This window comes from Antedon bifida, chromosome 1 (assembly GCF_963402885.1).
Source record: "Antedon bifida chromosome 1, ecAntBifi1.1, whole genome shotgun sequence".
Taxonomy (NCBI): Eukaryota; Metazoa; Echinodermata; class Crinoidea; order Comatulida; family Antedonidae; genus Antedon; species Antedon bifida.
The window spans coordinates 31,888,128-31,911,248 of NC_136226.1; the positions used below are offsets into that span (position 1 = coordinate 31,888,128).

At 35.9% G+C, this 23,121-nt stretch overlaps 2 protein-coding genes and 1 non-coding gene across 5 annotated transcripts in view; 1 reads left to right on the top strand and 2 right to left on the bottom strand.

The window, feature by feature from the left end:
* Positions 1–11,783, bottom strand: part of LOC144850632 (dual 3',5'-cyclic-AMP and -GMP phosphodiesterase 11A-like) — a 50,970-nt gene extending 39,187 nt beyond the window's left edge. Inside the window, exons 1-5 of one of the 3 annotated variants that reach the window (XM_078707978.1) lie at positions 11,746–11,770; positions 11,409–11,581; positions 5,433–5,586; positions 5,073–5,266; positions 2,714–4,339 (exon numbers count right to left, since the gene is read on the bottom strand). In XM_078707978.1, coding sequence (XP_078564104.1) covers positions 2,714–3,577 — 864 coding nt within the window. In that variant the 5' untranslated portion in view covers positions 3,578–4,339; positions 5,073–5,266; positions 5,433–5,586; positions 11,409–11,581; positions 11,746–11,770. Of the gene's footprint in view, positions 1–2,713; positions 4,340–5,072; positions 5,267–5,432; positions 5,587–11,408; positions 11,714–11,745 lie in introns of those variants that run through there. The other 2 variants (XM_078707986.1, XM_078707971.1) reach the window with 2 other exon arrangements.
* Positions 8,337–22,855, top strand: LOC144850729 (uncharacterized). The gene is made up of 9 exons (XM_078708133.1): positions 8,337–8,655; positions 13,582–13,761; positions 15,076–15,147; positions 15,824–15,853; positions 16,184–16,463; positions 16,741–17,004; positions 20,584–20,739; positions 21,130–22,659; positions 22,803–22,855. Exons 1-8 carry the CDS (start codon positions 8,486–8,488, stop codon positions 22,294–22,296), a joined length of 2,319 nt encoding a protein of 772 aa, XP_078564259.1. The 5' UTR covers positions 8,337–8,485; the 3' UTR covers positions 22,297–22,659; positions 22,803–22,855.
* On the bottom strand, positions 13,056–13,127 carry Trnaq-uug (transfer RNA glutamine (anticodon UUG)). The gene has a single exon. It is a non-coding gene; the product is annotated as a tRNA-Gln (tRNA).
* Positions 22,856–23,121: the final 266 nt, after the last annotated feature.

Here is a 23,121-nt window from a genome sequence, read left to right on the forward strand (position 1 = left end):
TGAAAATCGATAATATTGTCCCACTAAACAATTTTCTAATTGTTTGTTGAATATGACATTTTAATGTCACGTAATAGTTATTTGACAAAAAACTGGATCGAAAAAAAAAATGATTTACCTAAAAAAGTACTTAAATTGTCTGTAAAACAATGTTTTTTTAAACCATTTCATTATAATTTTTATTTTACAGAAGTGAATAACTTTATTAAAACTGCAAAATGGCCTATTTAAAGTCTGATTTAAATCTTCATTTTTCATGTTTTCTTTAATATTCGGTAAGTCAGTCGATCATAAGGTTTTAGATTACTAACGGGTTGATTGAAATTGGTGAGTTCGATTTGAGTGGTTAATGAAGTCCCATGTGTAAACGTTAATTCTTATGATTTTAATTTGCATACATTATCTTCTTTATGAGAAAGCTGAAAATCATCTTCTAGACTAAACGCCGTTTCACACGTGGGTGTGCGAACGTCGTCGGACGAATAATAAATGCTGGATAAAGAGATTGACACTGGAAAATATTCGCGTCAGGAAAACAGGCTTAAGTTTAGATCTTATTTTCAAAATCTTCGAAGGATTATTATATAAAAAAAACATGGCTGATGAACATGAGTTATGCATACATTTTTATTTATCATATTTATTTATTTGTTTAAATGTTTGTTTAGTAATTTTGTTGATCTTGATTGTGTAATTGAAAAACTCCACCTGGAGTATCACTCAATGTGTAGATAGAGGTTGAGGAGGGGAGAGAGCTAGTCAAATTAGAGATCAGCTTGGAAAAGGTTTTAGTAATGATGGTTGCAGTTGTGGGCGTCCGTAGGACTACGACTGACTAGGACTGACATTTCAAAAGTAGGCTTCTTCAACTGAAGAGCGAGTCCTACATTCAACTAATAATTATAGTAAAATGATATCTCATATAATCGAAGTCTCTGTTATTCAAGTTGTATTGCATGGAGTAATCCTTTTGTAATGTATAGGCCTCTATTAATATCAGAATGTTTAAAGTATGGGGGTATATAAGCGACACAGAAAGTTTGGCTGCTCAACTAAGAGTATATTATAGAGTCTGAGTCTAGGGTTCATTAAAATTATTAACGGAGGACGTAATAAATAATACCGATGATCATGAAATCGTTAATGGACAGACCAGCATATAAGAGGTCTTGTATATACTTGGTTAGTCCCTCTCGCCCCTTAAAAAATATTAAAAGTTCTTCAAACGCATTTCAATGACTGTCAGAAGTTACCGTACCTGGCTCTGCCAACAACAATGAAATCTCTCAATATCGCTTCGGGTATCGCTTTGTACTAACACTGCTTTGGGCTTGGGAATTAGGTATTATTGATGTAAATGTACAGCTCAATCAAATGCTTTGTATAAAGAAGATAAAAACCACAGTAATATGTGGTTATGGAATTCAATTGCATTGTTAGCACGGCTTAATAATCACGCCTAATTTAAGAATCGTTTGAGATTTAAATTACCGACATAATTTAATGAATTCTTTAATAATAAATAAATGTCAATAACCATAACTGTACGAGTGCGACTTCATTCAATAAAATGTCGAAAGCTCTGTGTACACTATCAAACTAGTTTGGCAACAAAAAAGTGTGATGTGCCTAAATATAGTTTTATGCTTAAATATGGTAGTGATATGACATCATCATGTCCATATATGGGCACATCACATTTTTTTGTCACATAAAGTTTGATACTGTAGACAAGGCTTTAAACGTTGACGTGTTATTCATGGGTAGGCCTAGATAGAAGCCGGATTATTTTGCCTATTTTCAAATCATTAAAAAAATAAACGACGTCTTAAAACTGTTCAAATTGTTTTAAATTTAGAATTCATTTATAATCTCATTCAAAGCCATTTATGTTCGCGTGATAATAATGACGTAAACGTGGGCCTACCTCATATTGGTATAACCAGCTAGGCCTAGCAAGAGTGAATTTTACTCTTCATATAGCTGGTATCACCAGAGAGTGCTATTTTTAGCATGATATCGGAATACAGATTATTGCTTTGTTGACAATTACGAGCGTAGAGCAGTGGGCGTGGTTTATTAAGAAATTCGTGGAATTAAGTATATACAGTAAGCATTTTTCGAAATATTAAAATAATAATAAGTTTGGTGGTATTATTCATGATAAAATAATAATGTACATGAAAAATAAAGTTCACTTTCCGACTAAAGGCCAATTTACACAGACGAGCGGTAACGGTAAGCGGAAAACCGCGTAGCTTGTCCCACGTAGAATCTGTATCTATCCGGATAGTCCGCTCCGCGTTGTGTGTAAATAGTCATAAGGAATACCATAGATTTTATATGTTTATTACCGTTACCGCTCGTCTGTGTAAATTGGCCTTAAAGCGTTAATTTACCTCGTTTTGGTCAAGTGAATTTTAAAAATGCCGTTTTTTGGTCATATTTCGGTCGTATAGCAGGCACTATCTGTGATAAACCGGTCTCTAATTTGAGGTATAATTTGGACGGATGTCTCTGTCTTAAATATAGTTTAATCCATTAATAATAAGTCTAAAGGTCAGTGACCTATATATGTGACGTCATTGGTCTAGCCCACGATGTGTTAAAATCAATATTTGGCGTTTTAATAAGAAAAGCTAAAGTACAGGTAAAAATTGACTTACTCGTGAGTCCATTACGTTAATGATTAATACAAACCAAAGTGTCCTACCTCTAATTGACCGTGTAAACGAAGTGCTTTTCCGGTTTCAATTACTTGGGAAAAATATCCAACATTTGGAGGAAACGTGGGGCCACGTTCGCTTTCCAACGATCCACCTTGATGAGTTTCACCTGAGCGGCTTTTTTGAACTAGTTGTTCTTTTCCTTTTGGACCCTCTAATAATAACACCACTGATTTTTCAGCGTCCACTAATATGCTCACATTAGTCTCAATTTTATCACTCAAACTACTTAGATCTAAATCATGAGAAATATCTTTAACGATCGCAAGAAAAAAGTCGCGCTCGTTTGTTGAGCGTAAAAAGAGTTTTCGTTCATGAGTAACGTAATTTTTATTATGTGGTAGACGTACTTGTGGCTCTAAAAGAGCGCTTAACGTCATTCCAGGGCTTGGAGGAGGTACTGTTGAGGCCCGTCTAAAGTGCTTCCGACTGTTCCGTCCTTCAACGCTCAACTCGCGTGGCGAAACCGGTCGGTCGCTATCGTCCGGATAATCTTCCGTATCGGATGTCGATGGTGCCCATGTATGGAAGACTGTTTTTGATCGGGCCTTAGCAAAATCTTGTCGCAGATATTGTCGAGATCCGGAGCGCGGTCGTGCATTTGCGGCCGAACGCATAATATCGTCTTGTTTATCGTTGTTTAAATCGGCCGTTACGCGCTTCAGAGGAAATAAACTCTCCGCTTTGCGTGCGTCATTCCACCGGTGAACCAAAGTGGTACTCCCGCCTTTCCTCATAAAATACTCCTCGAACCAATCCTGATGAAAATCAAGCCATTCTTCAATTTCTTGTTCTGTCTTGGAAAATATTTTCCCGCCTTTCCGAACACGTAGCGAAGCACTGCGGTCCATTCTAGCGAATCGTTAATTACAATATTGACAAAAGTATTCCAATAACCAGTGCATTAAACTTTGATCCATTTATAATAGTATAAAAACAACACTAAGTAAAATTGATTTCATTAATAATGTTTAGTGAATTAAATGATGATGAACAACCCGCTTACAACAACTCAATGCTATAACAGATCCATCATCATGTTTTCAGCAATAATATGCGTACACACGAAAACATCCAAACCGCTTTGTATTCGATTACTACACTATTCAACTGTATTTCTCAAGCGCTAAGTGTGTCACAAAGCGTGAAGACTCTAAATTTCCATCGGTTAAAATAACCTGGAGATTGTGTTCACAGAGCAGACAATAAATTAACATGCATTAGGCAGTCGTAGAATATCGCTAAAACGATACGGAAACTATACCCGTACTTGGAAATCGTGCTTAATATTAAAAGTAGTCGAACTATTACCGTGGAATCCAATAACTCTACGTGCGGTAGACATGTATCGCAGGCCTAATGGGAAAGCATTCAACGCTAACATAAAACCGAGACCTTTGTAATCCTTGGATTCACACGAATGTACGCGCTTCTCGTTAGTACGCGCGTATGAATAAGTATCTTCACAAATCTGGATGACGTCATAGATTGATTATCTTCAATCGTCGGATATGAAATCCCGATCACAAGTCTAGATTACCGGAAATAGCACGTTTCTGAAATGTTTTAAACACATGACGGCCAATGGTAGACAATTAGGCTGAACTTCTTCACTGAAAAGAAACAGGATAAATTCAATTAAATCCCTACTCGGAAAATGTCCTCCATGAGGAAAATGTTAAATTCGTTCTTAGAATTATCTATAACTGATCATCACTGAGTCACTTCATCGTTTAATAGACCTCAATAGACCTTAATGGCATCTCTTTTCACTTCTGCTTTATCCTTTGTACGAATCAGTTTAATGGTAACATGACGTCACTGATACGTGCCGCCACGACAAAAGCACCGTGCCTAAAATAAATATGTCAAATATTATCAAAAGGACATCGGATCTCTGGTGGTCTAAACATTAATAAACACTATTTAACACGATCAAGATGATGAAGGATAACCCCCATGTGATCTGATAGGATGCCAGACGACAGTTAGAGAAAGTGGAGCAATTCCCCACTTCCTCTCTTCCGATTGTTAACCATGGAGTAACTCATGTTAATGTAAATATTAAACATACTTATTTATAAGAAAAGTTGGTATTGAGAACAATAACAAAAATAGTTAATACAGCGAATCTGTTTACGGATCTAACGTTGTTTATAAATAACCTACGAGTGAAGAGGGCAAAAGGAGAATACAATAGGCCTACTCAAAGGACACTCCTGGAGGCTTACTGTCTTTGTATGCGATGTCTATTATTACCTGTTGGATTATTAACAATATGATAAACATCATTGTTGTTTCTATTCTACTCTAAGCATAACAAAAACATAAAAACCAAATACTTACAATAAAAGTTGAACATTGCGCGCAGCGTATTATCCTGGTGGTTTTAGATTAAACACCGGCCGTGGAATGACACTTTTTAACGCAGGCAAATTTCCGTCTGTGTTTTGGACTCGTCCATTATCATACAACATCTTCAAAACGATGAACTCATTTCAAATGTTTGTACAAGTACCAGCTCTCTTGTCAAATTGTAGCTAAACCCGTCGATAAATAAAAACCATGTATTTTCTGTCACAAAAAGGAAGGTACGAGCCAATAAAGAGGCAAAACAAGGAAGTTATCAAAACATAAAATGGCCCAGTATTCCGGAAATTTATAGGCCTACTGAACGGATGGAATGGTTCTTCAAAAGACACATACCCGGAGTTCCGTCAGATATTGCTTCCGTCTCTCGTCACCAATACTTCGGTAAGGCTCCCAGTCGTCATCAATTCAGGTATAAATGGGCACTCATCGGAAGTTCCATAATTTCCCCACACAATTTCACACGCTTTCCAGGTACTCTTGCAATCATCTACAAAATTAAAATATTTATTCTAAGTTAAAGCAACATTCACACTAAATTTTTCCCGTTTCACGGAACGGAAGACGACGCCGGTAATTTGTTTTTAATTGGCAGTGTTTCAAACATTACTGACTGTCGGGAGAGATGTGAAAATGGTGCCATTTATTATCATGAAAAGATGAAGATGTTCAAACAATTACATCTTAAAGCTCTGTCTACACAATCAAACTTTATGTGACAAAAAAATGTGATGTGCCCATATATGGACATGATGATGTCATATCACTACCATATTTTGGCATATCATTACCATATTTGGGCACATCACACTTTTTTGTCAAACTAGTTTGATAGTGTAGACAGAGCTCTAGAGTGATACTATAATACCTGTTACTTCAACACTTAATCTATTTTTTTATTAGTTGCTAGTATTAGGTTGTATTGTGTGCAGTGTATTGATATTATCATATTCATCTTAACACGATTCGTATTAAAGGAAAGGTTATATGTTGAAAACAAAATTATAATGTGCAAGGAGGAGGTGTTTGTGAACTTATGTCGAGGCTTTACATCTGTAAAAGGCAACGATACGTATACAAAATAAACTATCAAAAATTGCGCATAAAATGATAATTTAGTTGTTATCAAAGGAATATAGATATTCAATTTCTTCTCGTTTCAGCAATTGATCCGCGATTGAAAGATTAGCATTCGTGTGTTAAAATCAACGGCTGATAGCTTTATATGACCTGGAAATAGATGGAAAGAGAGCGAAATAGAAGGATGAAAACAATGAAAATCATTAAAGCAGGGAGAGATGATTAAAGCGATTGCTTAAGTACTCTCAGTGGGCAATAAATGCACGCGAAGCTATGTAGAAGCTTATTCGTTTTCTTCTAATACAATCGTGCAAATATTTTTATTATTCCAGGATGGCCTACTTTTACGAGATGGTTGGGGGCGCTCACGTCATGATAATTTATCTCTTTGAATCTGTCCAAATGACGTCACTTGCTCGTTACTATTCAAAACGTCTATAAAGCTCTGTCTACACTATCAAATTAGTTTGACGACAAAAAAGTGTGATGTGCCAAAATATGGTAGTGATATGCTTAAATGGTAGTGATATGACATCATGTCCATATATGGGCACATCACAATTTTTTGTCACACGTTTGATAGTGTAGACAGAACTTAAAGGTGACGACCCACTTGCTGTGACTGTATGTTACACAATGCCCCTTTAAAGACGACCCACTTAATTGTAATTATGGCATAATTTTGTCTTTAATTTGTTTTTAAAATATCAATACAACGTTTTTCATTAACAATAAATATGCTTACGTCATAAATATTAGGTTGCACCAACATCTTTTGTTGTTTTGATTCCTGTCTCTAATTTTGTCTTCATATAGAATAAAGTTCGTGCAACGAGTTGACGCATTTGACGCAAAACAGCTACTTCCGTAAGCGTGGTTCCCACTAGAACACAAAGTGCTGTATTGCGTAATCACAAGTGTGAAGCGACGACGCAACAGTGCTGCAAATATCGCAGGTTTGATTTCACGCAGGCGGGGGAAAACACAATGATTGGAAGAGCATTTTCTCACGTTGCGTAGGTTGCGTTACGTTGCGTCGCTAGTGGGAACCAATCTTTAATGTTCACTTATGTTCAATATTAGGCCTACATTTAGTAAATGGATAAATTAGTGCAACGAGATAAGAATGCACACGGTATCTTACGAAATAGGCCGAATTCTGTTCGTATATACATACCATCAGACAACTAGCCGCTAGAATTAATCAACTAAGGGTTTAGATTTAATTGACATTTTAATCATTTCTCAATGAACATTTTTTTTTAAATTCTGTACATACAAACTGGGTATCCGGCTACTGTGACGTAATTATGACGTATATAACAACATACGCTGGATCATGATTGATGTAGCGTATACAAAGCTACTGCACAGACCGTTCTCATGATTGATGTTTTCACAATCAATCTATCGAATATTCGGTTGTATGACAAATTATGGCTTGGTTAATTACCATTGCGGTGTCCTCTTTACTCACGGAATACGATCGATATCGTCGCTGAAAATATACATATGATTATGTACTTTCCATTGCAGCCTCATTAATTATATTATAAGAAAGAGAACTGGTCAGTCTATATGAAAATAAAACTAGGAAAAGAGTTATTCTATTCGCAAAATGTGAGGGAAGCAGGATCGGCACTTTAATACCACTATTTATGAGGATGGTTATCCAACAACGCACAAAATGTATAGATACCATATATGGGCACATCAACATACTAGTCATACTAGTTTGATAGTGTAGACACAGCTTAATATATGACACTCGTTCTACTTTGTTTTACGCATAGTGCCAACAGCAAATCTCTCGACTAGTATTTATATATTTTTTTGAAAATAACAAAAAGTTTCTGATATATAACCATTTAAACATAAAACGGTCTGTATGGAACGTACACGATCGAGAAAACCGCGTCTTGATCACATCTTCTAAAAAAGTAAAAATGACGTCCCTCTTTGTCAAGTAAGCGCTAAATGGTCGTTCCGACTGACTTGACAAACTAAGTAAAGAGATAAGCACATAGGCTGGTATTGTTACACAACAGATCAATACTGTATAACGAACAATCCTATTGTGTTTATATTCAACTCAGTGTCTTAGAGCGTCGTCGTTACCCATAGCAACAGTGTTTAGGTCGCTCATTACACTATTTTGGTAATCATTAGCACTCACATGTAAATAAGTTACATAGGTATAAGCAGTGCAATACCAATGAAGACATGCTCTCGGCAAATATATGAATAAAATAAGGATCACTGTGGTGGAGTTATTAATATCAACATACTGTACTTGGATTTAATACGACATGACATCCGTTATAACCCCCAACTTGTCAACACCGGTAGGCATGGGTGGCGGTGTGGGCCACTTTTATCGCGAACATCAAGGAGTTGATAACTTATCAAGAAACTTTCAATCTAGTGAATTATTTACACCATTTCAAGTTCCACAAAGATCAACGGTTTCCGATACAAGGTAAATAACTATTTTGTTAATGTTTTTAAGTATGCGAGGACCAATTAAAATAAAATATGAATTTCAACTTTATTTCGACAGTTATAATAACAGTAACGTAAAACATAGCATACCATGAAAATTGTCAATGCGTGGGGTTGCCTTGGACCTAGGGCACCCAACCCCACCAACCAGAGCATAAAATGAGGACCAGTGAGAACAATGAAGCATCAGTAATAATTAAAAATGAAATGTTTAATATTTATGTAAACGATATTTCTTTAATTCTTTAAAATTGAACAAAATGATGATTTCTTTTATATTAATAGGAAGCTTGTCCCATGTGTGGGGCCGGTTTACAAACAAACGAGTTATAAATAAATAATATACTTTTACTATCTTGACAATCAAACAAACAATTCTTCATTACCATGGATATTCCTATTATTCTATCATTTTATTTCTCGATATATCATGAATTTAGTAGCATAAGTGACACAATTGTAACGCTCATGAATATTAGAATGAGACGGATTAGCAGATTAACAAACTGAATAGTTTAATCAAGAATCAATGGTAACTGACAGGCATTTTACAGTTTAATATTATAATTCCAGGTTAACCAAACAAGATATGCCTTGCCCACGCAATCAGGTGTTTCATCAAACATTTCGGCACATAAATGCTTACACTGTGTTTAATGAGTAATGGTCATAATTATATAAACCCACTGCACTATATCCCCCATATTCTACAGGCCAACGGACCAGTGGCCGTATTCACCATTCACAAGGCTAAGGGAAACACTTACACTTATTGAGTTAAGTGAAATACTTAATATTTAAGGGAAATATCTCAGTTAAGTTTCTCCTCTGTCGTGTCAATCAGGCGTTTCATCAAATATTTCTATATAAAGGCTTACAATGTATTTAGTGCACATATATACATATCATGTATAGGCTCACTAGATCATATCCCCCATATTCCACAGGCCAGCGGACCAGGATCATATCGTCCTTTTCTCCTCCAATTTCTCGTGTTCGCATGCTATGCCCCGAGAACAGCTATACACATTTTGATTGTTGTCGCAGTTTACAAGTTGTTTAAGTTGACTGGTAACACAAACAAATCATTGAGTAAGCACGTGCTCAACTAATATTGACATTTGTTTGAAAGAAGACCACTGTCATCAAATGAATTAATGTCCGACGTGCATAACGGCAAGTTTACATCTTTAAACGTACTTAAGTCTATTATTGATAAACGATATAACCATGCCATAATAACTGACTATATACACATGGAGTAAAGAATAATATATATACATACACTATACCGCATACTGCAGGCCGGGCCGCGCCGCCGTACATTATCCACTAATACGGTAATTTTTTTGCAAGATATCATACAGACTTGGACATCCTAAATGACCCTCATCCCCCTCCCGCACAACTCTTCCACCCGATTTCCAGTGCTGTATCGCCACATACTACGGTATCTATTTCCGAAGTATCATAGGAATATTTTCTAATACAGCATCTAATTTATATCACATGTGGTGCCTGTATCATGTAAGGTTAGGTTAATGGTTAGGTTCCTAACTCATTTTTTTTTCACAAAACTTAATTTTTTCCCTAATTTATTTTGTATTGAAGACAGGATCACATTGCAAAACAGGTTTCTCTACCTGATTATGTAATCTTGTATAAAGATGTTGTAAATTAAAAAAAATACTCCTAATATAATATTCCTATAGGCCTACTTCGGAAATAGACAGTACCGAGAATCTGATTTCCTACACAATCACCGTCTCTCACTATCTGAAATAATAATTGTACAGTAGTGTTCGTTTAATAGTCGTGTAAAGTATGCTTCATCGGAACAGAACAACATTCCGGCCTCCCCGATATGATCTTGAGTCCGTACTTTAAAACCATAGCAACGGTATCTATTCGTAGGCCTACAACCAATCATTCCTCTAGATAAATATGGTATAAAAGAAAGAGACTTAACATTTAAGTTTTAAGAAGTTTTGTTCCGAGCACGACCTATAATAATCTTTATTTTCGTGGATGATAATATTATTGTTCGCCACACGTCGGAGGTTATTTGATATCCTCGAGGCTTATACACCACAATTATAATTGTTATGTTGTATTTTGCTACTGGTATTAGTATAACATGTTGTTATCTTAGGTTATAGAATATAAGTTTGTATTTACGTTGTCATGGAAACATGCTGCTAAACTTACAGTTTTATAGATCAGAAAGTATTGAAAGTATTCATTAGAACACAATAGAAGGCTCTAATTATATTATGATATGCCGACGACTGCTAGTAATACGATTTTAATATCCGAGTATAGCCTAAGGCCTATATGATAAGGGCGTGTGTTGGACGTTCGACCACTGATCGAGCATTCGAGAGTTCGGATTCAACTCTCGCCGCATTGCTTGTATCCTTAGGCAAGATACTTTACTTACGTTTGCCTCTCTCCACCCAGGTGTATAAAATGGGTACCCGGTTAGATCAAGACACACCTTTACGCTGATTACTAGCTGCATTATGGGAGTAAATTTCCATACGTGTTTGATAAAAAAAAATGACGGGGATAATAATGTTCAGCGCTTAGAGGTTTCACAACATTAGGCATTATTTAATTCAAGACATTATTACTATTATTATTTACCCCACTTGCACAAATAAATCAATGAATGAATATTCACTTCTTTTAGCTTCTATCATAAAATCAATCTTGTTGAAATGTACTTACAATTTTTTAATGTAAATGAAAAGAATTCGCACAAAACACAGATCCTGTGACACACTGTGGAGTGGAGCTGTAGCTTGATGGTTTAACATGCTTTCCTTCCATACCCAAGGTCCAGGGTTCAATCCTGACCTAATGCCAGGGTTGTCCCTCAAGTTCAACGCCACTACCTAAGCCTGAAATGAGACTTAGTTTATAAGCTAAACTCCACTCAAGCCTCAAATGAGACTTAGTTTAAAAGCACGATACATTATAAAAATAATTAATCCATCCTGAAATTGGCGAGTTTGTGCTCGCTGTGTTGGATGCGTACAGTATGAAATAAAAAATGGAACCTTACGACAAACTGAGCTGCTTGATTTGCGCGTTCCCTTTATAGTATACAGGTGTATATTCAAATGAGCTTTACGGCGCTATAGCATAGCAACACTCTTTCCTTTTCAGTGGCAATATAAAGTTGACATTTTTTTTTATTGATATCTTTATAAAAATATATTTATAACTTTGTTCACACTGCATGTTAAATGTGCATGTGATGTACCACTGTCTGCCATCGATTTGATATTGATAATTACCAGAGTGTGAATACAAGTTAGTCTTACCTGGCCTTAAAGTGTTAAACTTATTTGAAATACAATAATTATACATATTGATTAAGTATATTATATGAAAACAAGAGAATATTAAATCAATACTGAGGCTATTTAAGGATTGAAGTCAAACTTTAGCAAATTCGGTAGGTTAATCCCTTCAATTAAGAAGACTGAGCGTCATAACATTTGTTACTATTTTAACCTTTTGCTGTTTTTACATATATTTTTTGTACAGTATGTATATCGTGTTTTTTAACCTTGGAATACAAATTTCAATGTGATTCGTCAAGTTACTTACGTTGCGCTTACTATACGTCCTCGCGTTGCGTCATAGTGGGAACCACGCTTTACGTTGCGCTTACGTCCTCTCGTTGCGTTCTAGTGGGAACCACGCTTTACGTTGCGCTTACGTCCTCTCGTTGCGTTCTAGTGGGAACCACGCTTTACGTTGCGCTTACGTCCTCTCGTTGCGTTCTAGTGGGAACCACGCTTTACGTTGCGCTTACGTCCTCTCGTTGCGTTCTAGTGGGAACCACGCTTTACGTTGCGCTTACGTCCTCTCGTTGCGTTCTAGTGGGAACCACGCTTTACGTTGCGCTTACGTCCTCTCGTTGCGTTCTAGTGGGAACCAAGCTTAAGTGCAATTTCACAATTGTTTTTATTTTGTTTGAGGGTGACCAAACAACATGCTGACAAGCAATAGGCACAACATAGGAAGCAAAGGTTAAGAAAAAATAGATAAAAGATTAATGTAATTATATAGATAAGAATGATGTATTATTAACCTGTTACGTACACATTTGCAAATATGTTAACACAATGCTATCTACCTGATTGTTAACTAATGAACTCTATAGTATAGTCATGATTGTGGCTATAACTATACAAAAATGATGATGGAATATTTATTAGTCTCTTAAAATTATTATGCGTTTGTTATTTCAATAATCCATGACGTCAATTACAAAAGAAAAAATAGCTATCCACAAACCATATCCGTGATGAAAAGTTTAAGATTGACTTAAGTTAAGTCGATAAAAAACTGACAAGAATATAAAGGTTCTACCGAGACTTGAACTCGGATCGCTGGATTCAAAGTCCAGAGTGCTAACCATTACACCATAGAACCACCATGCCATCACACCCAACAACTGCAGGTTAGAAACGATACATAATTTGATTTATAAAGCAGTTTTAATTATCAACTTTATGTGATGTTTAATTATTATGAATTTTAAAAAACTTAATCGATATATGGCCTGATTGAGTGTAGACTCAATTCGAGTGAAAATGTTTTAGTCTCAACGATTATAAACAATGTCTTACAGTATATATAAGTCAAAGATGCTCTCCATATGGAATGCCATCCTGAGATGAGTAGAAGTAATATAGTACAGTCTTTATTTTATTTATTTCTTACTTAATTTATATATAATTTGGCTTTCTAGGTACCAGAGATTGAATGAGAATGAATGAATATACCTAATATAAAAAGAAAACGAATTTTTCATATTTAAACTTGCTTAACTTGCAAGTGACTTAAAATGTCATAATATTAATGATAAATGTATTTTTGTTTTCAGGTATCGTCACTACCGCGAATATCTTGATAAAACGCCAAGGGTACCATGGGGTATGCACCGAGAATATGCAGGAGAAGGCCCCATTAACCTACCAGCTGAACATCGCCCCCGTAGTGAACCACCACCTTTGGTTGAAAAAGGTCACCGTCACTTTGGCTCTGGAACTGACCCGTATCCAAGGTAGGCCTAATATTATTATTAGATATCGGAGATCTACACGCGATTATCTGTAGGCCCTATCGATAATAAATATCCCAAAGCTATCCTTGAAAATCTTCTAACAAATGTATTATCTGTAATGTTATAACTATTTCTTATATTATTAAATAGAATAATTTTATTAAATCAATAATAAAAAAGCATCATTTAATCAGGGAGTTGTTAATTAGACTCCCTGACTTAATGAAGAAAGAACAATGATTGAAACTGTTACGTCAAAAAGTCGAGCGGCGTTTCTTGTTTAAACGATTTTCCAAATCAAAATATATACGTCACACTTGTGAAGGATAGATAGTTAATTGGTCTAACTTCGACAGTACGTGACGACATGCCCTGCGCATGCGCTGTTAAATAATACTACCGGTAAATATAAGTTTCCTCGTCCGTGGTGGATGTTGAAGAGAATATCACATTCTAGAGTGACTTGAAATTGGCGAATTATACAAGGAAGTGATAGAACGTAACCTTTTCAGACACCCGCAATAAATCTTCTATCCGTGAAGTTGTTGTAACTTTTCTTTTGTCACCCAATGAGTGCGAACGGAGTCATTGTATCAACCCTATTAGGCCATACAATAACAATCCTCTTCCAGTCAATAGGTAAGCCCCCTTATATCACGTGACCGGAGAGAGACAATACGTTTTATTTACCTACACCATGGTAACTTAGTAGATAGGTTAACGTGGTTACACTTTGCCAGACGATAGCGAGTGGGTAGGCTGCTGCCTCGGTGGTGGAGATGAATTGAAATCAGTTTGCTTCAGTTTTCCAAATTTGTACGTGATTGGAAAATTTCAAGTTTAAAAGTTACAGAAATGACGTCTTTACTGCCTCAAATTCCGACGAGTTACCAGCCACGGGACGAGAAATACAAGTTGTACAAGAAGCTGCACCCTATCTACTACACGTAAGATGGTGATAATAAGTTATAAAGGGTTTTTTTTAGCACTGACAGAGAATACTAGGTTTACGAATCAATGACGTATTATTTATATTTCTGAATGTCAATTTATGCTCTTTATTTAATGACATTTGTGTGACCTTTGCTTCACCGTCCTACTTCATAAATGATTCCCCGAATCCAAACAGGTAAAGAACTCATCTAATAATGTAACCGATATTCGATGGATTACTGCAGTAATGCCAGAGATTAAGGACAGGTAGTATTAATATAATGTAATTATACTTACACTGGTGGTATATATAGCATTGTTCGTAAATTTCATCGCCTATCTTTATTTGTAATGAGCGTAATATCTTGTTTATCTTTTCAGAGGGTTACCAATTGAGCAATATTACAATTTAACCAGTCTTAAGAAGAGCAATGTGAGACTTAACGACCAATTGTAAGTTTGAATGCTAACCCAACTCTTAAGTTCTGTCTACACTATCAAACTTTATGTGATCAAAACACGTGATGTGCCCATATAATATGGACATGATGATGTCATATCACTACCGTATTTGGGCATATCACTACCATATTTGGGCACATCACTGGATGTGTTTTGTCAAACTATGATAGTGTAGACGGAGCTTTACGTCGTACGATGACTGGTATCAATATTAATATCACGAATAAGCAGATATTTACACGTTCTGATTGATTTTATTTGAACTTTAAATATACCATGCGATATAGGCTCAACCATTATCTACAGTCCACACCGGTTTTTATGACGATGAGTCGTCGACCTGTCAAAAGCGCTATGTTCGTTATTAAGATTTATTTCACTAGCAAATTGTATTTACATTAATAGATTGTATGTAATACAGAACAATGATTAGAAAGAGTAATCCTGATGTAAATATTTCGATTGTATTAATTATTGTTTGTTCATAAAGCATTGGTTTGTATAAACATTGGAATGTCGTAGATCGTGATTAAAATCGGTACGCTCCTAATTCGTAGTCTGCTGTGCTGTTGTTGACGTTACACTTCACAGCCAGGATCTATACGGGGATATAAAGTTATGTGTGTCTTATGCTGTCATGTAATATTAATTGTATTTTTTATTTTAGATTACCAAGACCAGAGAAATGCGACATGACGTAAGTGGCTTTACATACATTTTACAGTAAGCCCAATAGTTAGTCTGCACTGAAACAATTTCATCAAACTATTCATGTTAAAACTAAATAGGTTCGGCTTGAGTTCAGGCGTTCCATACTTGCCAGGACCTACAGGGTGTTAACAAGTAGTTGCTAAACGCTAGGTTGGACGTGGACTTTGAGATATATATCTACAATCTGGATTCTCGCAAAACAAGCGCAGAATTCACAGAGAAAATCATAACCGTTAATTAACAGAATATAAAATTTTGAATTATTTTAAAACACTTTAAAACGCAAAATTTAATGTTTTTCTTTTCATTTTTTAAGCGCAATTCAAATTGATCGAATGTTCCCCGCCGAGCATCCGTACAGCTCTCACATGTCAAGATACGCAGTGTTTCCAAGTTTCAGTAACACCCCAGATGACTACAAAACCGGTGACGCTCAGAAACAAGCATTGCCGAAACATCAAGAAATCCCATCTAATCCGCATCCAGTTACCATAGGAACCAAGTCCAAAGGGGCAGCACATCGATGGGAGATTCAGCACCTACCGCCTGATTCGTTAAAGCGCGCACTCTCGTGGCCTGGTGATACTTTCTTCCAGGTTAGTCCTTTGAAATGTATTATATACAAATGAAGATAAAATGCTGCATCTAAATAACAGTATGCCTACACCATACGTTAATAAACGTAACACTTTGGCTTCCACATGGAAGACGCAACGCAATGACGTAGAAGCGCAACGTAAGTGAGTTGACCAATCACAAGTGATTCGTATGATCGATTGCTTCATGATTGGTCAAATTATTTGCAGTACGTCCAAGTTGGAACCAATCAAGGACAATTACTTATTCATAATTTGTATTATTTGATTTATTCAGCAACGTAAGACACCACATTCGGGACAGCAACAATTTTACCCAGTTCCACCGAAAGCAGTTTTACCAAACCATGCTCCGAGACAACTAGATTACACCATAAACCCTAAAACTGCGAACGCGTTGCGAAACGTAGAGCGTTCGCAATGGGTTACAACATACAGCAAACAATACACAGGCTACGGACCAGCAAACGCGTTAGCGCTCGATAATTACGACGAAAAGGTCGACGCGGAGAGAAAGACTGGAATTGAAGATCATAGTCTGGTAGGTATTCATTTTCTACTTTCCCGCCAATATCAATTGATTAACTTTCTGTCTCTCCCTTTATTAGTTTATTTTGTATATCCTTGATTCAAAGTGCCAGGTAAATCTTTTAATTGACACCTTTTCAGTTTTTCAAATCCGATTTTCCGCCTACGCTGTCTCACAGTCAATTTTGATGATGGAAAACAGGCAAATGACGTCATTAATTCAATAATAAGTACATTTATTTAAAAAAAACTCGTTTTAAAGTGGATTTATCAAGAGATATTTACATGGTATATGACAATTGATTATCTCTATTTATAATCTTAGCGTGGTAGTTTGGTGTATTCTCTATCATTTTCAACCATGCTTAAGACACGTGCTTAAGACACGCACAACTTTCACCTAATACTCTTATGCTTTATTAAGTTCACATTAAACACATTCGATGAGAATCGATGGTTGTTTTGAGTCATCATCATTTTGTTCTCCCATCAATCACAGCGCTGACACGCCTAACAAGTATGTCTTTACTTTCATCGTCCTCAGATCAGAATTACCTGCATGTTAAACGAAGACAACGGTTCTATTTCAGTGTTTGTTTTCCTTCACAGAAAAGTCTATGCAAAAAGATTCATCTTATGTTGAGTTGAACGTATAACCCGGTCGTGTACAGGCCTGTCCGGTCGTACAGTAGGTCTGTCCGGTCGTAGGCCTACAGTAGGCCTGTCCGGTCGTACAGATTACCATTTTCATCAATCCAAACATTTTCATAAATCCAAAACCAAACAAATCCGCTCCGTAAGCCTGGAATATTTTTAAATCTTTAATTAAAATTACTTCTCTTAATTAACAGCTATTATTAACAAAATCGCCATACTCTAGGATTGTTAGATTACTTGTAAATTTCGTAATTTTATTCATGCAGTTTTTCTACATTTTTTCTTCCTCAGCCTATGTTGCCATATCTTCGTTCCGGTACCCAGCGATCATCACTCAATCGCAAACATCTTATTTCACAATCATATTGATGGTTTTAAGCTACACATAGCTATGTCTATACTATCAAGCTAGTTTGACAAAAAAAGTGTGATGTGCCCAAATATAGTAGTGATGTGCCAAATATGGTAGTAGTATGACATAATCATGTCCATATATGGGCACATTACATTTTTTGTCACATAAAGTTTGATAGTGTGGACAGAACGACAGAAAGACGTATTTATAAAAATGTAACAATTGAACCTTTAATTATGCAATACAATGCATACATTAAGGGGTAGGAAGAAGTGACGTGTATTCTGGTTATGAACAGATAGAGGGGTGTTTGGGACTCCTATTTTAGTAGGCCTACATACAGATATTTGACAAGTTATTTGTTATGACATAAAGGGGATTTTCAGAGTAACGTGCTCACGCGCGCAAATTAAAACAGACGTTTCATGGATGCGAATGTTAAATACATAATTCCACGTTCAATTCAGTTGCGTCACCGTGTCAGTTGCCTGTTACATGATTGTATTTATATGTAGTACAGTTGCCGTGAGGTTATTTTGAGTGAAATCATGTAGCATTAAGAATATCATGTATTTCATACATTGCAGACAGACTGCAGGCAGTTCACACATTTTCACATGTCAATGTGTATCTCATTGATTTTTACATTCATTTCAATTTAACGAAAAGTTTGTAAAATGTAATTATTTTGGATGTTTTTAAACCATATATATTTCCCTTAAGAATGTCAAAGATGTTGACAGACATTTTTTTATGCGCAATATATCCTTCCTAATTTTTGTATTAATTTTCTGTTTTATAAAGATGGGCAATAAAATGCCATTTTTTTAGACGTCCATGAATATGTTTGTTTATGTGGTTTGTCAATACATGTTCACATGTTGTATGATATCCTATCGATACTATGCCATATCATACACAATTTTTTATAGAGGTTTTTTTATTTACAAAGTGGGCCGATAGTTACTCGACGGTATATACCTTTTTATTTATGAGGAATTGATTATTTCGTCTCAGAAATATCAATCAATCAGATCTAAGCTAGGCATAGACGTTTTTGTTTATACATTCTGTAAATGTGAATAAATGGATCTTGCTAAAATTTGTGATTGACGCAATCAAATATTATTCCAAATTAGTATTAATGTGTTTATGTGTAGAGAATGTATAAAGATTCCGTTTTAAATGAATGAAAACAAATCGTTGAGACATTAAAAGGTTTTGAACGACTTTCAATATAACAGACGGTTTGTCGAGAACCGAGAGACACATTCACAAGAAAATCAAACAATATTTACTATATATCAAACAAGTAATTGAAACTAAAACATAAAAAAAGAAGAAAAAAAAGACTGTTTTACCGTACCATGACGATAATATTATGTATCGCTTTTGTACTGAAATTCTTTTAAAGAGGAAAAGGCACGAAGCAAGAATACCACACATACTAAACGCACAATATATTTATTTACGTTGATATCAAACGATAATATAGCGGCTTTTATACGCGTGCGTTTAGACAGAAGCGGCTGTTCTACGCGGCGTCCAGACGATAATAATATAGCGGCTTTTATACGCGTGCGTTCAGACGATAGCGGCTGTTCTACGCGGCGTCCAGACAATGATAATATAGCGGCGTTTCTAAGCGCTATTTATAATGTTTGCAGCAACAAGATAAGTGATAACAACTAATTCTAGATCAAATTGTCAACTTGGTATTAAACCGACTTATTGCAGATACTTCAACCATAAGGTTTCTATACTGCTTCGATAGTATCGTAATTATCATTGCTGTTCAGTAGACCTATAATTCATAAGTTAAAATAATAATAATAACAGAACGTATCGTCATACAGAACGTATCGTCACATAACGTATCGTCACACATAACGTAACGTCATACAGACCGTAACGTCATACAGAACGTATCGTCATACAGAACGCATCGTCACACAGAACGTATCGTCATATAGAACGTATCGTCATACAGAACGTAACGTCATACAGAACATAACGTCATACAGAACGTATCGTCATTCATAAACGTATCGTCATACATAACGTATCGTTATACATAACGTATCGTCATACATAACGTATCGTCATACATACTCATTGTGACCATCACTGACAAAAACCATAATTATAGAAAAAAAACCAAATCGAAACCATAATCAAAATTATCATTTTTATAGCCTTCAATATTACAGACCCATCCTAATTGGTTGAATTCTTACGATTCAAGCAATTTAAGAAACATATAACATCGACAAACAGCCCAGATCCAAGACTATCTCGAGTCTGTGTTAACATTGATACTGTCTTCTGTTATTCTAAACCAATTTAGTGATCTAGTTTTTAAGTTCAGTAGGCTATACTACTAACAATGAATATTGGTATTTCTAGGTCATGCATGGAACACCATTAAACAAATTTATTTTCTTTAATTAGGATTTAAACTAATCATTGTTATTTTCCGTTCTACAGATCGACGTCGTCAACAACATCACGTAATTCAGATCACCTCAGGCAATTTTTTTCTAAATAACAATATAATTGGTTTTTTCTCCCTTTTTTCAGCGTCCGCGTAGCTATCCAACTTTCATGCCAGCACGTCAGTACGAGGGAAGGATATCCCGGATGGTAGGACCTAACCAATTGTTAAGATGTGTTATAAAAGATGGTAGGATCAAGTATGTCCCCTTCACACCCAAGACACAAATCGAAATGGATAAGGTACGTTGCTAGTGGGAACACAACTTAAGAAGATTATAAGATGACGAAGACGTGATTTTAAATTAAAACATGTTAAAGCTCTGTCTACACTATCAAACTTTAAGTGACAACAAAATGTGATGTGCCCACCATATATGGAGATGATGATGTCATATCACTACTGTAATTAAGGCATATCACTACCATATATGGGCACATCACACTAGTTGATAGTGTAGAAAGCTTTAGGATTTAAGTATGTAGATGGTACATGCATGAAGAAGTTGTGGTAACAATGACGGTGATGTTAGAATGACAATGGTCGTGATGAAACAAGTTATGGTTTGGCAGCGATAACAAATGTTACCTAGATGTTATTTAATGATTATTAATATTATTTTATTTATTTAGGCCAAGGAATATGCCAACCTACCATCCGAAACCCACGATAGTTTTCAGGACCCCGCAAAACTTGCACATTGGAAGTTACAACAATCATCTCAACATCCAGGAACGGAATTAAAGCAAAATGAAGCAATGAATTCCATCTCACTCGCTGATAAAGAATTCAAACCGAAAGATCCTATGAAAGAACTAGTAGAAAAACACACAAGCGAGCTGAAGGAGTTGACCGAGAATACTAGATGGCGTCAGGCAGAATTACAAGAACATCACGATGATCTAAGACTTCTTAAACGAAAGGTGGATTACACAACGCCGCTCTTACGCCCTCCTGTTTACTACGACACTCTTCACAACATCTATAGTACGAAACCTCCATTTTACTACGATGGTGACAACCCGTATGAATACGATTATGTTGGGCCGTGGGACTACCATAAAACAAACGCAATTATTGACCAGTACGCCAAAGAGGGTAATCTAGAATTGCCCAAGACTGATGACGCAACCAGGGTTCACCCATTTGACTGGGACAAGTACCAATTTGCAGGGTCACCAGGAAATAAATCCTACGTTATGCCAAAATATACCGGTAACCAACTATTAAACGGGATTTCCCGTCTTGAACAATCAGTGGCACAAAAGCCGGTAGCGCAGTCTAACTATGTACACAGTCATAATCCGGACAGAATTAAGTCTGCACTGACTGCTAGAGATGGAGAAATCAATCTCACTGATTTAAACGCTAGTTTACCGTCTGTCTATACTAGCAGACGATCAGCACCGTCACCCGCCAAAAGTGTTCAAATAAATGGTACTGTGCGGGTGGCCACTGGTGGTGGTAATGAACCACTAGATGTAAAAGAGTATGGCCATAACACCCATAACGCAACATTAAGCGGCCCTTCAGACTATGACGCTTATCGCAGCACGCGGGTTGACGCCCGTCATATCAACCCAGAAGGCGCAAAAGACAGACGTTTTGATTGGACTGCAGACTCAAATTACCGCCGGGATCAAACTAAACTGTTGGAAATGCAAGATTCGTTTACCAAAAGCGGCACAAGAGATCAGTTCCACAGAACCTTTGAAGAAACTGCACCTGATTTAAGAAGTAATATAAATACAGGCAAATCCCACTCGTTTGAAGGTGAACATGCGTATTACTGGCATTAAGTATTTGTTACTATTTATAGACATTTAATAATGTAGGTTTTAATCATGAGATAGGTTTATTTTGAGCTCGTTATTGATGTGTAAATTATACACATTTGACATTTATTTCACCATTTGATAGATTCATTTTAAATTTAAAAATTTCTCAGAAAATTGAAATTCAGAAAACACTTAAGGTTCGTATTTTATACAATCTGTGAATTCATCATATTGATATAAGAATAATATACATAATACGTTCATGGTAAAACAAGTTTGTTAGTATATGGCGATAAACAGGTTAAATATAACCAGGTTATTAGTATAACCAGGTTTAATTTAATATAAACAGGTTTAATAACCAGGCTATTAGTATAATTATAGGTTGTTAGTATTCCTACGCAAATGCAGTAGAGCCTACAATAAAGGGGCTGGGACCCAACCAAGTGGGAGGAGAGGAGGGGGGTTCTACTGTTACTATAAACAGGTTTAATATAACCAGGCTATTAGTATAACCATATCATTAGTATTCCTACGTAAATGAAGTAGAACACCCAATAAAGGGACACGGACTGGGACCCAACCAAGTGGAGGGGAGGGGCTTCTACTGTTAGATAAACAGGTTATATATAAATATTTTTTTCTAACTATTCTAAGTTAGAAGATGTTCTGTCATCCCAAGATATGTTAAGTTTATTATGTGCTATTTCTAGACAAGTAAGACTGAATGAATGTAATGTATTTTAACAAGATAATAATTTGTAGTGCAATGTTTTATTCCAAAGATAATGATGTAACATGTGTACATTAATGTAGGCCTACATGTAATGATGTAACATGTGTACA

Excerpts from the sequence above, each read along its gene's own strand:
- LOC144850729 (XM_078708133.1), top strand. The coding sequence starts at position 8,486 with ATGACATCCGTTATAACCCCCAACTTGTCAACACCGGTAGGCATGGGT. Across the intron at positions 15,854-16,183 it reads CCAGAGAAATGCGACATGAC|CGCAATTCAAATTGATCGAA; the intron begins GTAAGTGGCTTT and ends TCATTTTTTAAG. Across the intron at positions 16,464-16,740 it reads CTGGTGATACTTTCTTCCAG|CAACGTAAGACACCACATTC; the intron begins GTTAGTCCTTTG and ends TGATTTATTCAG.